General features: G+C 36.4%; 1 protein-coding gene across 2 annotated transcripts; it reads right to left on the reverse strand.

Moving 5' to 3' along the window:
• Window positions 1-391: 391 nt before the first annotated feature.
• On the reverse strand, window positions 392-14,163 carry LOC129254543 (trichoplein keratin filament-binding protein-like). Of its 2 annotated transcripts, XR_010296554.1 has the most exons (12): window positions 14,103-14,163; window positions 11,997-12,253; window positions 11,109-11,319; window positions 10,092-10,148; window positions 8,602-8,844; window positions 8,054-8,233; window positions 6,981-7,153; window positions 6,564-6,645; window positions 5,465-5,650; window positions 4,772-4,915; window positions 3,088-4,493; window positions 392-3,027 (listed from the first exon to the last, which is right to left on the reverse strand). XR_010296554.1 is itself a non-coding variant. In XM_064113604.1 (11 exons), exons 2-11 carry the CDS (start codon window positions 12,188-12,190, stop codon window positions 4,278-4,280), a joined length of 1,686 nt encoding a protein of 561 aa, XP_063969674.1. In that variant the 5' UTR covers window positions 12,191-12,253; window positions 14,103-14,163; the 3' UTR covers window positions 392-4,277. The 2 variants fall into 2 exon arrangements, 1 of the variants encoding a protein (XP_063969674.1); XM_064113604.1 differs by having other exon boundaries at window positions 392-4,493.
• Window positions 14,164-16,558: the final 2,395 nt, after the last annotated feature.

Below are 16,558 nucleotides of genomic sequence, written 5' to 3' on the forward strand. Positions count from 1 at the left end.
TGAATGGTTATGATGGTACATGTACCAATTAGTTTTACATTAATTTTTTTATACTGAAATTACATGAATTTCACTGGAAGAACTTAGAAAACATGTGAAACTGGGAATGGGTTCAACAAATTATCAGGGAAATATCAGGGAATTTTGTTTTCCTGAAAAGCTGGGAACCCCGACTATTTTCTTGGGGAAAAAAGATATCTAAAAATCATATGTAGGGAAACATGATTTTCCACATCTACCCTCATCCCCTCCTATCCCCTTTTTTCTCTCTATTTGTTCTAAACTTTTGATCACTTTTCTCTCTTTCTTTTTGCCTCTCTCCTTCCCTATCTATATCATAAATTAAATTGTAAAAACAATATAATTGCAGTAATAAATACACAACAATCTTTGTTTATATATATTTCTATAATTTGTTATTGCCACACAATTCAGTACGATATGAATAACGATAATAAGAAATATAAACACATCCATTCATATTTACAAAGAACAGGACAACGGTCTATCTATATACATTTCATAACGACAAATATAATTTACATACAAAAATGTTGACATGAATTAAGTACCGGTAGCTTTATAAACAGTAATAAAAAGACAATGTAACCGTCTGTTTCAAATATTGCAAGGTTAGTCTACACCTTTTGAAAGCCAAATAAACATGTTTTTAATGATTTAAAAATTCACAAATAATGTAAATGTATTTCAATGGTAATGTCTATGAGCTAAGAATTAGGATATTAATGGGAATTGGGTCATGAAATCCAGACAGGAATTGAAAGATTTTTCCACACATCCAATCAAATGAATAGCTAAATGTTATATTTATGGTGCTAGTTTAACATCTATAACACTAGATGTTCAACGTTTATGGTGTATTTTAACACCCGAGTGTCTGGTCCTCTCAGAATATTGGTGTTCTAAACACCATTTTCTCAACACAATGTGGGCTGAGTGAGTAAGCATGTGTCATATCTACAAGTTCCACAATAGATGAAACATTGCCTTTCCATTGATCATGCATCAATTACTGATGTAAGGACCCCATTGGAAATAAGCCATCTCGGCTTTCATGGGCAATCCTGTCAAGGTATACACTGCTGTTCATATTTTCTTGTACTTGTTCATAGTTACCTGACAAATAAAATCAATCAATCAATCAATCACAACTGACAATCAGTGTATAATCAACCTTGCACATAAGTCATCAGTTTTAATTTTTATGAAATCAAAATGATCACAAGTCCATTCTCTTGTTTCCGTATTCCTTTTGCCTGATCAGGGTTCCTTCTTATAAAGAGTTTTGATTGATCCAATCAATGTAGAATATGGCAAGCCATGGATGTCACCATTCTTCATCTAAGAGGTCTATGAAATGCCCTTTTGAAAAAAAACAAAAACAAACATTTTCTATATCATGTGATTAGCTTTCCATTATTGAGGATGATTGTTATCTCAGAAGGGGTCCTGGATGTATAATAATAACTGAATTTTGTCCACAGCAATTCTACAATTATGCGATAGATTCAACATATGTCAGATTGAGTGAACATGTACTATTGAAAGATCCTACATCTATAAAATATTTAAAAAAATTGTCGCTAAGCTTTACATAATAGAAGATGCATAGTCCTGTTAATGAAGAAAAGTACTGTTATATGAATGCATGAAGCGAGTAAAGAGAAAATCATACTACTCTCTGAGCCAAGGCATTAATTCATCAACATCAACACTACCGTACTTAATCTTCATATAGCCTTTATTTACATGTACAATTCGCTAATAAAAATGACAGAATTACAAATTTCACAAAATTTTAGTTGCAGATCACTTGCATGACCACATCTCATTTGAAATAGAGAATAATCAATTATGTACATTCAAGGTTTTGTAGTTTCGAGATACAAGTTCATACAAATAGATATTGTATAAATTGCAACATTTTCATTAGACTCGTATAAGAATTTCACATCAAGTGGGACCTAATAAGAATCTAAAACAACAAGCTATTCTACAAATGTAATTATAAATAAATTATGCAGCTTGCAAGTACAAGACCTAAAAAAAAATGCTGATATTCCATTGCATTATACCATACTCAGTTATAGCAGTACATGTAACTTTGCCATTATTACTACATCTATTTCATCAGGTTCAATTGCCCTATAGGTCCTTTCATGCAGATTAAATTACTACAAATTACGAACAATTTCAATTTTGACTTTGATAATAATAGCATGTTACAGAGCCCTTGGCCCTATTCCATAAACCTATATGTTATTAATACCAAGAGTTAAAATCTGATCATTTACGTTCAACCAATCAAATTTTCAGATGTATTGCGTAGCAGCGTATCCATACTTCTGAGATCAACGCTAACTTTTATCTTCATTCTGGAACTTCACAAAATTTGCTATTTTTGTCTTTGCAAAATCCTCCTTAGTTATGATGTTCAAAGTGTTGATGACAAGTAATTCTGTAATATTTTTTATTATGAAAATTCGAAATTAACCTTAAAATTATTGTTTTTTTCCATGCACGACACACATAAACACACATATGGAACTACTCACATACATGTAGGTTTATTTTCAAATGGTCTACCATCAGACTATTCACATGGTGTAATTGCCATTTCGTCCACTCACTATTTTGTCTAATAACCAGTTGGTCCAATAGCCATTTAGTCCATATACCATTTAGTCTAAATGAACTACTAGTAAGTGTTAATTGAGCGAAAAAGCCAAAATGAATGAAAATGAAATGGATATTAGACCAAGTGGTTATTAGACGAAGTGGTCATAAACGAACTGGTGATTAGGCAAAATGATAATTGGGCCAAATGGTTGTTGGATGAAATGTTGGACGGAATGGCATTAGATTAAATGAAGGTAGTCCAAGTGATGAGTGGACGAGTTGGCAATAGACGAATTGGAAATTTACTCACACATACATGTATATGTTCTGCCCAAACATTTCAGCTTTTTGTCATTAGGTGAATTTTAGGACATCTAGATGGCAATCCTTTTGAAAATAGCATGTGTTGATAAACAAAACATTCTTCATAAATCATGTGAAAAGAACCTTAAATCTTTCAATAAATGCTGTCACCTTTCTCACAACCAGAAGCCCTTTCAACATGATTACCACCACTATAAGGTATATCTATTGGATTTTGATTTTAACTAGCATCCATTATTAATCTACACCCAACATCACGCCTACCCTGTTAAATTGGCAAACATACAAAGTATTCTAAAATGCAATAAGAATAACATGAAAATAATCTATCTTACAATCCACTCAGATGAATATGGAGTGATCAGGGCCCCGTCTTACAGTAACGGTTGATATGATCAATCACGACTATGGATGGCCAGCAACGTCAAGATCTAAATTGCAAATTTGTTCAAAACAATTTCTAGATATGATGCATATTCATACATTCATCGTTATCTTGAAGATTCAGCGTGATTCTCTTTGTTTACTAAGGAGATTGCGCAAATATCCTGTTGAAAAAATTATGGTATGGATGGATGTCCATACAGTTGAGATTGATTGGATCAATCGTAACTCTTTGTAAGACAGGGCCCAGTACCATGAATTTAAATTTACCAGGGTTTAGAGCGTCACTATCCAATGATGGGTGACCAGAACTAAATGCCCAGTTGTCCTAACTGTAGTTTCAAGAGAAACGGACAAACATGAAGGAAAAGGCTTTGCGTAATGTAGGCTTAAAAATCAGTTAGCTTTCATGGAGGGTTGATATAATTCATTGTCACCAGTCTCTGGAAATACCTGTAATATAGATACATCTTCTTGGGTCAGCTAATTATACTGTGTATACACATTCCTTAGCATATGTGCACTTTGGGAATTGTCCATAACCATTGAATCCCAGAAGATACCAGGGGGCTGTTTCATAAAGCTGTTTGTAAGTTAAGAATTACTTCAAGAAAGACTGGTGATCGTTTCTTGTGGTAAATCATATCAACCATTAAATGTTCGTTGGTGATTATTAACGCGTAAGAAAGGATCACCAGTCATTCTTAAAGTCGCTCTTAACTAACTAACAAACAGCTTTATGAAACGGCCCCAGATTAGATGATAGGTGAAATAAACGGAGCATCATAATGGCCATTAAATTTACATTCTACTCGGCATTATAGACAGCACCTGCTAATGGACAAACCCCTAATGGAGTCGAATCAATACAAGCTGTCTTTAGAGATACAATACACAGTATCACTGGATCAGATGACATCTCCGCGCACTCATTCCCAAGCCGGTATAGGTCCCGGTCTTCGCCATCCACTGGGTGCTGCTCCAGGTCCTGGACTAGGGCCAGACTTTGGTCCTGCTCTCGAGCCTGGCCTTGAATTGGGTCTGGACCCTCCGGGAAATGGTATAGTAGATCCTGGTCTCGAGGACATTGGTGGAATGGTGGATTCTGGACGACTACTCATTCGAGATGTGGTGCGTGGATACGACTATAACACAAATAGGAAGAAATGACAAATATTAGTTTGGTATAGACAGTGGCATACTGAAAAAAACAGTTTTGAATTTACTGGGTTTTTTTTCAAACCATGTTTACTGGGGTTGGGTAAAATTAACTGGACAAAGTACGATGGAAAATGGTTTATGGATTGTAACACATTGGCATGAAGAAATTTTACATTAACCCGATTTTAACAGGGCTTTTTCAGGACTAGTTATACGGGGGGGGGGGGGGGGGATTCGATACCCCTTCCCCTTGAAAACCTACCTTTGGCTCATAATCTTCAAGAGCTAAGCGAGATGCCTCTCCTCTAAGCATTTCCTCGTAATCTTCTTCTGCCTGTTTCTCAGCATCAAGCTCTTCCTGGAATCTCAGCTTTGCTTCCTTCTTTCTCAAATCCCTCTCCGTCATCTGAAATCAAAACAAAGGTATCGTTGCATTGTATCGTTTCTGAATTTCCTTCTCTTCCTATCCTTTGGTACCTCTTGCACTGCCATCTTACATTTTTTTTAATACCATCTAAGGATAGCAAAAATTCTTTGTTTTTATTCATTTTTCGTTCGTTTTCACCTTATTTTAGCTTATCAAACACTGCCTATTGACTTTCTCCTCCCCACTTCTTTAACTACATTTCCATTTTCTTGATCTTCTCCTGCATCTTATTTGATTTATAAATTTTGTTTCTCAAGTGCATTTCTTTCTGTGTGAACTTTCAGGCAATCTCTCTCTCTCTCTTTCTTTCCTTCTTTCTTTCTTCGTCATTAATCAATTGATCATCGAAACATTCTCGAAAATTTCAGTGATATTTTATTGCTCTCCTGAGTTAGTCACTGGGCTTTCTCCTTGTCTATAAGGAGCCAATCAACCTCCTGTCCCTCTCTCTCCATTTGTATGTCTCTTTCCCTCTGTATTTAATAATACTCACTCTCCATTTTTCTCTCTCTCCCTCTCTATCCTTACCTGAGATTCAAACTGTCTTCTTGTGGATGCCTTTCTTCTCTCTTCCTCTTCTTTCTCTCTCTGAGTGAGCTGTTGTGCAATCTCCATATTTCTGAGAAGTTCTTCTCGCCTCTGTAACGATTCTTCTTGTCTCTTCCTGTTTACCTCCACCTGATCTTGAAGCTGACCCTGCCGTTCTTGTAAAACCTACGCGAAAACAAAAACACAAATTGAATAAGCTTTGTATGGTATATCATATTTTTGGGCTCACATGTGCATAAAATAATAGTATTGTCACGTTTGATTGTTCTTGAATGATCATCAGGGATGCCATTGGCCCGCATTCACAAAGGTGGTTTTCAAAACCATTGATTGAATCCATGGTTTATTTAGATTTCCTGTATAAATTATGCTTATTTACCGCGTATATTAAAAAATGTCCAATGCTGATGCGCGCTTCTGTCAGTGTGCTAAATTGACGCCTGTTACCATGGTTAGATACACTATTTTATTCATGAGTCCACTGTTTGAAGAGTGGACTCATTAAAAAATGAGTGTGGATAACCACGGCAACAGGAGTAAATTTGGCGCACTGTGACAAAAGCGCGCATCAGCATTGGACATTTTTTAATATACACGGTAAAATAAGCATAATTTATACAGGAAATCTGCATAAACCATGGACTCAACCGTGGGTTTTAAAAACCACCTTTGTGAATTCGGGCCAAAGAGGCCGGGGAGGGGAGGGGGACATTCGTTAACCCAAAACAAAGTGTGTAAAAGTCAACCTTGAATAAATAGATCCTACTTGCACTAAAGCTTGCTGCTCAAGACATGCCCTGTGTACTTACAAGTACCTCTTTTCAGAAAAAATTATTTTGCCCCCACAATATTACAATAATCCTTTTTTTTCCCACCCTCATGGGCTCCATAATACAAAGGATTGAAATCAACCACTAACTGGCAATGGCTTATCAAGATCATTGTTGCATGCACATTCTATTCAAAACACTGACCAAGAACCAATCTTGTGTTATGGTGCCCTGAACATTAAACATATCAAAGGTTTTGTTGCCCCAGTGGTAAAATATTATTTCTGAAGAGAAAGAAAAATTCTCACCTCTGACATAAGCCTTTCTCTGGCCAGTCTTTCCTTCTCCCATTCTGCTTCTCTCTTGGACCACTGACGTGCTGCTTCCTCCCTGCAGAAATGATAGAGATGTGTCTTATCAAGAAAAGATCCCACAGTATTTGGGTGGCATTTCATAAATCTGATCATATTTTATGCACAACAGCATGAAGTCCAGGTTAAATCTTTGTGAAACAGCCCTCAGGTCTTATTCTCACTTAAATATGAATCTAGTTCGGTCTCCCTAGCTTTCTGTTTCATAAAACTAACATACCTACGCTGCCTGCAATGATACTCACTTGAATGATGAATTTAGTGTGGCCTCTCTATCTTTCTCTAGTTTTAGCTGATCATCAATGACTTACTTCAACTCACTGATATACCTACGCTACCTGTAATAATACTCACTTGAACAATGAATCTAGTTCAGCCTCTCTCGCTTTCTCTAGTTTTAGCTGATCGTCAATGACTTGTTTCATCCAAGCAGCATCGGCCTGTGCCTTCTCTTTTCTCTTGATGTTCATTCCTTCCTCTTCGGCCTGCTTTCTTGCAACACTCTCAAGGATCTTACGATCAAGTTCCTATCAAAGCAAACAAAAAAGTTAACATGGTCCATATTAGGGCCGAGTGGTACTGTATATTTGGGTATTTTGATTACCATCCACTGTAAAAGCCATGAAATGGCCAAATATAATCCCAAATGAATAATTGTAAATCTTTGACGAGTAGAACCCTTTTTCTTTGCTAAGCCTATAAAAACACATATGAATATGGGGAAATACAATATTTATTTACATATATCACATTTCCATAACCCTTTTCCTGTGACTCTGGCAAGTTGGAATGGGGTTATGGATTGTTTCTGGTTTACAGCATTTAAAGACAGATTCTTGTCTGAATTACATTAAAATACAATTTGTTTTCATCATCAATATTCATAACATTTCCAAGTGTCACAATATTTCAATATTATCCTCATATTGTGCAGAACTTGTCAGTACCTGGCAGTTCTCTTAATATTGCTAGATTTAGACAACAGCAGATTTAGACCCCTTTCACAATTGCAATAAATGACAAGTAGTGCAGCATTACATATATGCCATAAATTGATTATAACTGACTATAATAAATGAATCATATTAGAAAGTTTTGTCACTACCTAACTTTCTCCTTGTTGGAATTTTCGGACCAAAAATATTAATGGCTTCAACTTGAGTATCAAAATACTCTTCACTTCTTAAACCAATTCCTTCGGGCTAATCTGAATTAGGATTTATTGCAAACATATCATAAAATATGTTGAATTAGAAACATTGATTGGATAATGATATATTAAATGAGGTTTACTCACAGATCACTTTCACCTCCCAGAATATACAATGATAAAAAAATGTTAGCTTTAACCTATTAAAAATATAATACATGTATACAGGATAGAGAAGAATCTTCATAGATAGGGCCATTTGACTGCCCAGACATACCAACGCTTCTTGGACCTGTCTTGCTCTTCGTCTAAGTTTTGCCTTGTACTGACTGACAAGGGCCCGCCCAAACTCGGCTTTCTTCCTCTGCTCTTCCAGCTCTTTTCGCTCTTCTTCTAACTTCTCAAGCTCCCACTGTTGATTGATCAGCCCATCCTGCTCGGCTTTCAGGGTCTCAGCCTAACGAATCAAGAACGAGAAAACATGGAGACAGTTTGAACACAGGATTGAAAAGTGGGCAAGTGAAGGGGAGGAGGGGTAGGTACTTGGAAGGGGTGAAAGGAAACGTAAAAACAAGAGTGTGAAGGGGACGGGAAAGGGTATTAAGGAAAGGGAAAACAATTTAACAAAGGTTTGATGAAGCTTTGTAGGAGAAACTGAAAACAAAGATATTGATGCAATGAATATGGACACAGTATCTGTAGCTTTTCTTAATCTTTCTCATGTATTCTAAATAAATTCTCACAGATTTGCATCCTAAGTAACAAGACCAAAAGTTGAAATTTAATTATATGGTCATTTTGTTCAGAAAAGGTTTAAGATCTCACCTCTACTTCTCTCTCTCTGAGCTCCTTGACTTGATCTATGAGTTGTGCTGCCACTGCTTTCTCCTCCTGGAGACGAGACTCCGCCCTCTGCCGGTCCAGCTCCAGCCCCGCCTGCCGCTCCCTCTCCATAGCCTCCTCCAACAACTGCTCCTGCTCCCTGGCTGATGCCAACTGCTGCTCCTTCTCCTCCTTCTGCCCCTCCCATGCATTGGTCACATGGCGTTTGTGCATATCTGACTCAAGCTGAGGTCAAAGGTCAAGATTAGAGCAATGAGAATAATACTTATAACTCAAATGACACAATAATCTGCCGAGATATAGGCAGCGCTAGGAGAGTTTCAATCAAAGGGGCTTATGCTTGACTTCCACCATGGCAATGTTTCAATCTTTAGTTTAGTATTGTTTTTTTTTGCTACTCCTCATTCAGATATTGAATCGGGTATCTGGTAGACTGTGGGTTATCATGCCTAACAATTTGAGCATTGTACCTCTTGCTTAAATGGCCCCAGTGAGTGGTAGATTGAAATTTGTACAGGAAAGCCAGAATCGGATGACTGGGATAATGGTATATCATTAAAGAATTTAGAATCTTGTAGATTAAGCTGATGTATGAAGGAAAATACAAACAGATATATAACTAATGTGTTGTACATCACTATTCATGCCTCTCTGTTATATACAGTAGAGGCCAGAAGTTTACATACACCCAGGAAATTCAAAGAAAAGTTAACATTTGCCAAACATCTTTTATGATGTTTGGCAAATGTTAACTTTATTAAAATTTACTGTATCTTATAAGATATTTGTGCTATCATGACGAATTTGATATCAAACAAATGAGTATGTCATGCCCCTTCATCACATTGCTTTGTCATCAGGGGCTGAAAATCATTTAGGTGTCATTTTTCCCCAAAAAATCTTCATATTTTAGACAAATTAAAAAGCAAAACTTGACAAATAGATTTCATATTTGTGCTAGTTACTTCTCAGCACAAACATTTCAAATTACACTTTTGTTCAGTGGTGACATATCATGACAGAACATGTAACATAAATCATAGATTTGACATTTATATATTTCTATGAAACGATGTTTGGAAATATAATAACAAACAATAGAATACATTTAGCATGAATACTACTTTTTTTCTTCAAAGTAATTTCCACCTGAAAAATACTTTTATCCCAACGGCATCATGTGAAAAAGCTTAACACGCTCTTTCATTTGATACCAAATTTGTCAGGGTATTATTTATATTTCTGAAGATATAGTGAAATTTAAGATGTATGGCAAGCAAACAAATTTCACTAATTCCATGGATGTATGTAAAATTTTGGCCTCAACTGTACACACACACACAGTCCAGAGTATGCACAGCGAACATTTAGATTACCTCAATTAATTCAATAAATCTGAAATTCTGCACATCCATTCAATTTCCATGATCCATGATATGAATGGTTTTGCTTCAAGTATTTACAGGACTTACTTTTCTGAGATCTGGGTTATTGTGCTTCCAGTGGTTGTACAATCTCTCATCAGCAATCTAAGAAATTCAAAAAGAAAATTAGTCATATTACTATTCCTATATTTGTTTCCTTTTTTCTTTTTCTTTTACTGGGGGAGGGAAGGGGGTATTTCCTCTACTAGTCAACATTCAAAATGTGAAATTTTCATCAATCTGACTCAGAGTTTTGAGGTTAAATGATCACATCTGTGATTACTTCCTTCTGCTTCACTCTTTGTGTCAGTGTCACAAGATAAAAGTTCTGCTGATCCTGAGATAGTTCAAGAAAGCCTACCTACAAGATCTCATGTCATACAGGCTGTAATCAATCAGTAACAAGCCAGTCAATGACATCTGCCATAGTAGGGAGTTTTCTTAACCACTACGCAGACGCTTTCTGGAACATAGAGAATAAATTGTCAAAAGCCCTTCATGACAAAGCAGTCTTTATCAAAGGTCGGTCAATCAAAATAGCAGACCTGCCAACCTCTGGGAATGAAAAACTGTATTCTGTGATAAAAAAAACTGTATTTTTCCCCCAAAAAGTGTATTTCATAATAAAATGCGTGGCGCACTCGCTCATTGCGGCGCTCAAGCTGCATGCAAGCTAAAATGCGCACTGCTCTTGCAGATGAAAAAAAAAAAACTGAAACTTGTGTATATCTCACCCTGGTTTTAACAAAATGATTGAAAAAAAAAAACAAGTTACCTGAAATTACATTGATCTAATAACCATATTTGTGTAAGTTTTTTTTTTTTTTACCAAAAAATATTTTTTAAAGAAAAAACGTACTGCCGTATTTTGGTTGCAAAAACGTACTAAATACGCCAAAAAACCTACTGGTTGGCAGGTCTGAAACAGCCGTTTCGTCCGTGTTTGGCATCACAGTGGGGATACAAATAATTGGGTCGACCATTTGGTCTTTTTTTTCAAGGTTTGAAATTTTTTCTTGTGCATGCTACAGGGATTCCTGTATAACATCGAGTGGTTGGCCTTACCTGTTTCCTACTTGTTTCCCTGCTGGTCTTCAGGTCATCACTCCGCTCTTTCATCTCGCGCAGTCTAACGTAATTGTCTCCCGACAGTCCTCTTAGCTCAGCTTCTAGCTCGTCTCTCTCACCATCCAGTAGGTGTCGAAGCCTTCTCCTCCTCTCTTTCAGCTCCCGGGCTTTCACCTCTTTATCGTGCTTTGCCTTGAACGCATCCATGCTGTAAAGAACAATTGAAAATTAAACGATATATGATATCCCTATGACTTGTTAGTACCTTGTACCAACAGTCCTATCTCCATCATCACAATGCAGTGTGTTATTATCTCAGTACAAGTTATGGAATAGCCTCCCTGAAAACAGTGCTTGACCTCTGAAACTTTCAAAACAATACCTTAAAACATTTCTCTTAAATTCTTCTTAATTTCCTTTATAATTTCCTAAAAAGTGCCTTGATCACTCTACAGAGTGGATTTGGCGCGATATAAGTCTAATTATTATTATTATTACATGTCTTCACCGTGTCATTTGTTCATCTCTCTAGGACAGCTCTTCAATCAATCAGAATATTGCAAACATTTTGCAAAATGTTTTGTGTGGTACAGGAGAGTACGGCAACTGCATTTAACCTATTCATGGTTGTTAATTTGTTACTTTGTTTTCTTCAGTTTGAATAATTTTCCTGTTCTACCTTTTAAAATTATCATTACCATTGACAAACCATGATCATTCCATCAGGTTCCTTTTCCAATCTTTACTAATGGTTTAACACATGATTTTGTAGCTCGAGTAAAAATAATACCCCTCCCCACAAACAATAGAACCTTGCTATTATCTGCATGTTTGGGGGCAAGGGGGGGGGGGGGTACATGTCGTTCACATGTAATCTTGTCTTACCTATCATGAAAACTTTGATCAGATGTCCAGGCATTCTGCTTGGTCATTTGAACCTCACTTGTTTTGAAGTACTCTGCTCGACTGGACCACTGCTCTCTGAAATCTTCTTCATGATTCCGCCGCTGTACCATCGCCCTCTCATGAATATTCTTGTACCTTGATGTCCAGTAGGACGGGAGGGTAGGCAGAGCCATCTCTCTCTCTATTTATTTGTTGTTCAACCCTTTCAAGAATTATTATGTATTCCTGTAATGGTACTGTAAGATTAAACCATGAATACTCTGAGTAATTAAGAACAGTCCAAACATGAAAATAAAATGATACTAGTGTATTTGTATTAACAAATGAAATTAGCAATCAACCAATCATCAATCAGTAGGCCTACTCAACAAAAACAATTTCTGGTTGTTATAAAGAAGAAGTATAAATAATTCTCTGCCGATTTCAAAACATTGCATGCGCGAGGGTCCGAGCTCGGACCGGACCCGGTACCTCGCGCATATCACATCCGATGTTTTGAAATCGGCAGCGAATTATTTATATGTGTGAAAAATTTCATGTTGGCTCTAAATCACCAATGTTGAGACTGAAAGAAGTGAAACTTTGTGTAAACTAAAAAGTAAGAATATTAGTTTTGTTTTTAAAGATCGTGATGATGTTGCATGAATTTTATATTTTCCCCCCATACATGTAAGGCATAAATCCTACCTTTGTCGCTCGGAATACAGGTCGAGTTCACGGTCTCGAAGTTCGGGTAGGTGGAGCGTAGTGTAGCGGTACGCCGGTAGTGAAGTAGAGTGGAGCCTGCACGAACTTCGCTCGAGGTAGTTATTCCTAGTCTTGAGGACACCATGATGATGTTTTATTACTATTTAGACATATATACTTCTTCATCATCCAATGATGAAGAAGTATATGTCTAAATAGTAATAAAAATCATCATGGAGTCCTCAAGACTAGGTTGTTCCGCTGAACTTTGTGCGTATGGTAGGGGGTCCTAAAGCTACGCACCACTCATCGGGCATGCAGTTTTCAATGGCAAATGCGCACTCTGTGTGTGGAACTGTGACTGCAGAGTGACGAACATTTCCTATTCATTTTTTTTCAACAGAGGCTGCAATAAATCTCTAAATGCAGAGTAAAACAACTGTTTGGAATTTCGGAGTTATATTCACTTTAATTTCATATATCCTATAATAATGTGAACATATTTTAGAATTTGAGGCACAGCCACAGGAAATACTATTTTTTTGCATGATAAATCGAATGCGTAGCTTTACCTTTAGGACCCCTTCTAAAGTTACATCGGGCGGCGAAATCAAGAGGGGTTCGGAACACATGGCGGGATTTTCGTATTACGTGAGTTTTGCGTTATTTTCTTCATGGTTAATGATCTTTAGAATATTTGCCACAAATTGGTGAAAGATAATTTGTTCAAATATTGAAATTGGCATAGGCCTAGGCCCTAGTTTTTATCGTTTGAAAACAAAGTGCGTAGCTTTACTTTAGGTCCCCCCATCATATATCATTGTTTCATTTGTTTGTATATGATAATTGATAATAATGATATAGCCTAGACCATGTACTTGTACTGTAGACTAGTGACTAGTCCGTTGCCGTTGTTGCCTCCAGCTCCACTCACAGACTCACCCACTCACACAACATGCGAGGTTAGTATGAGACTCACCAAATAGTACAGAGAAATTTTTAAAAAATGTTTAAAAAACTCCACGAAACAGACGGCTGCCAGCTGTCTAAGCCAGGCTAGATAGACTCTAGACTATATAGTCTCTACTATAGTACTAATGCCTGGGCCGACGGCCTCAATTTTGTTTTCTCTGCTAGCTCTGAGGCGAAGCTCCACGGCGAGTTGACCCGAAGTTCTGGCAGGAGTGCCCGAGAGAGACCGGCGATGAAAATTCGAAAATGACGAAGACCCGAAACGAAATACTCAAATAGGAGTCTGTGTATTTTACCAGAAATAAACATTTATATCAACCATGTAAACATTCTATGGCAGCCAATACTATCACATGAAATATCAAATAAACTATTATTCAGAAACAGAGAATTGGTATAAAAATATAAAACATCCGCAATTCTTACATTTCACAGGCTTGTAATATTTGTATCCCATCCGATTATTTGTGTGTATATTTGAAACAACGAACGTAGAGGGCAGCAACACACAAGCAAAATCGTAAAATCAATTCACGTCGTCTGCTATGACAAAAAGAAACAACCCCAATTAAAACAAACAAACAAACAAAGAAACCTGCAATACAATACAAACAAACACATCACAACAATCATTGCAAACTAAAACTTGTGTTAGCATTTTCATATAGAAAGAGGAAATGAGATATCATTGCACTACCAATGCTACATACACTGTACAAAAATAATAAAACGGTATACATGCTTAGTAAGTATTTTTATTGAATTTACATATTTTACTCTGCATGTATTGTGCAGGTATGTGGGGAGACCGATGTAATGATTCTATAACAACTTCACTTTTTAAAATTCTGGCCAAATTTTCTCGGCGCTGCAAAGTTTGATATCAATTTTTTTGTGAAATGTTGTAATCAAATTTCAATTTGTTTATTCAAATAAAACAAACAACAATTCCCATAAATATATTATTCATGAAAAAATATTACTTTTTTATTTGCCCATAATGGGTCAGAAGAATTATTATTATTTTTTAGGGGTGTATTTCTAAAAATAATAATGAAAATGATGATGAAAATAATGATATAGTAATAATAATAATGATGATGATGGTGATAACAATAATAACAATAATAATAATGATAAGAATAAGAATAATAGAGTAAATGTATACATTAATGCGCCTGTATCAACCATGAGAAGGTGCTCATGATGCAATAAGAAAAAAAAAATAAGAAGCTCCTCGCCTCACCGGGAGGGGTAGCTTGGAATTATTTAAAAGCTTATGTGAATAACCAGGTTTTAATGATTGGGGGAGGCTGGGTGCCAAGAACCCCCCAAATTTTCACAACCAAGAAGAGAGAATGAAAAGAAAAAAGGAAAAGAAAATGGGTGACGTATGAAATTTTTCTGAATATTATGTCAAAATCTATTATACAAGTAGATTTTTATATAAAAATTGTCAAAATCATTGCTTGCTCGCTTCGCGCTCTCAGCTTTTTAATAACGTTGCCCTTATATTCGCAATGTTCGACCCCCCTGAACATTTATTACTCATTACGTTAGTACTGCTTAATTTCGAGGTTGCTGAACATACCGGGTGAACATATTGATCTTTTAGTTTTAGGTATATCTCATGGAGCAATAAAAGTATACGATCTACGCGTAGTCTGCAGGCACAGACCCTGATTGAAACTTTGATCAAAAAGTGTGTCTCCACGCAAAGACTAGCACATAAAAAACTTGCGAGAGGGCCTTCAGTAACCTAGGCATGAGTAGGCTGCAATTCAGACCCGGCTTTACTCGAGTGAAGGGTTTGCACAGCATACTAATCTACGCGTGCGCACACTCATCTCCCTTGTAAAATTTTGCAAGAAAATTATGCTTCGTTTCTAAATAAGTTATATGCTCGAAATTCAATATTTTGATCTGTCAATTGAATAGTGGTAAAACAGCCAATGATATGCTGATGCCATTACTTGCCTTCTATTAGACAATTGAATGTTTATGCTAATTATAATGTTAATAAGCTGGGTTTTTAAAGCTTTAATCCATTATCTCAACTGTAGGCCTATACACTAGCGTACCTATACGGGGGGGGGGGGGGGGGGGCAGTCTGCCCCCCCCTGACGAGCCACAACCCATGCAAAGGACGTTTCCCTGCCCCCCTGACGAGCTTGAAAGACCTTTTTTGCCCCCCTGAAGAGCTTGAAGACCTTTATTGCCCCCCCCCCCCCCGACGAGCTTGAAGACCTTTTTTTTTTTTTTTTTTTTTTGCTTGTCAATTTTTTTTCTGTTACGAAATCCTTTATTTGTGATTGAAGACCTTTTTTTTTTTTTTTTTGCTTGTCAATTTTTTTGGCGGACGGTTTTGCCCCCCCCCCCTGTGGAAAATCCTAGGTACGCCACTGGGCCTATATAATTATCAAATTTTTCTAAACTTTGCTACGCTCGAAATATAATATTTTGAGCTTTTTTTAAAGGCTGTGGTTTAACATCCAACGATGTTATGATGTCGTTACTATGATTTTTTTTTATCATATGTAAACTTTGATTATATTTTTTAAGCTTCATGCAGGGTACTATTTTATTTCAATTTGTATAATGATTATGTTTGTTATATGTACGGTACATGTACCGTATATGATCATTGATCATATGATCATTGAAAGAAAAAAAAGGGTAGCTATTTTAACCGTAATTATACAATTATTTTTAATGCTAAAATTTGTATTCTTTTTAATTGATTTTTTTTCTAAATGTACTCTAAATGATTTGTAAATTACTTGATGAAATACTATTTATGATTTTGTACATTGGTATGATTGTTTCTCCATGCATGCAATACCCACACTATGGGTGACATGGGAATAATTGTCATTGTCATC

The sequence above is a fragment of the Lytechinus pictus genome, chromosome 2 (genome assembly GCF_037042905.1).
Source record: "Lytechinus pictus isolate F3 Inbred chromosome 2, Lp3.0, whole genome shotgun sequence".
In the NCBI taxonomy this organism is placed as follows: Eukaryota; Metazoa; Echinodermata; class Echinoidea; order Temnopleuroida; family Toxopneustidae; genus Lytechinus; species Lytechinus pictus.

Coding starts and splice junctions, on each gene's coding strand:
- LOC129254543 (XM_064113604.1), bottom strand. CDS start 12,190: ATGGCTCTGCCTACCCTCCCGTCCTACTGGACATCAAGGTACAAGAAT. Junction 5,651..6,563: donor GAGAAAGGCTTATGTCAGAG/GTGAGAATTTTT, acceptor GTTTTCGCGTAG/GTTTTACAAGAACGGCAGGG. Junction 4,494..4,771: donor TTGAAGATTATGAGCCAAAG/GTAGGTTTTCAA, acceptor TTTGTGTTATAG/TCGTATCCACGCACCACATC.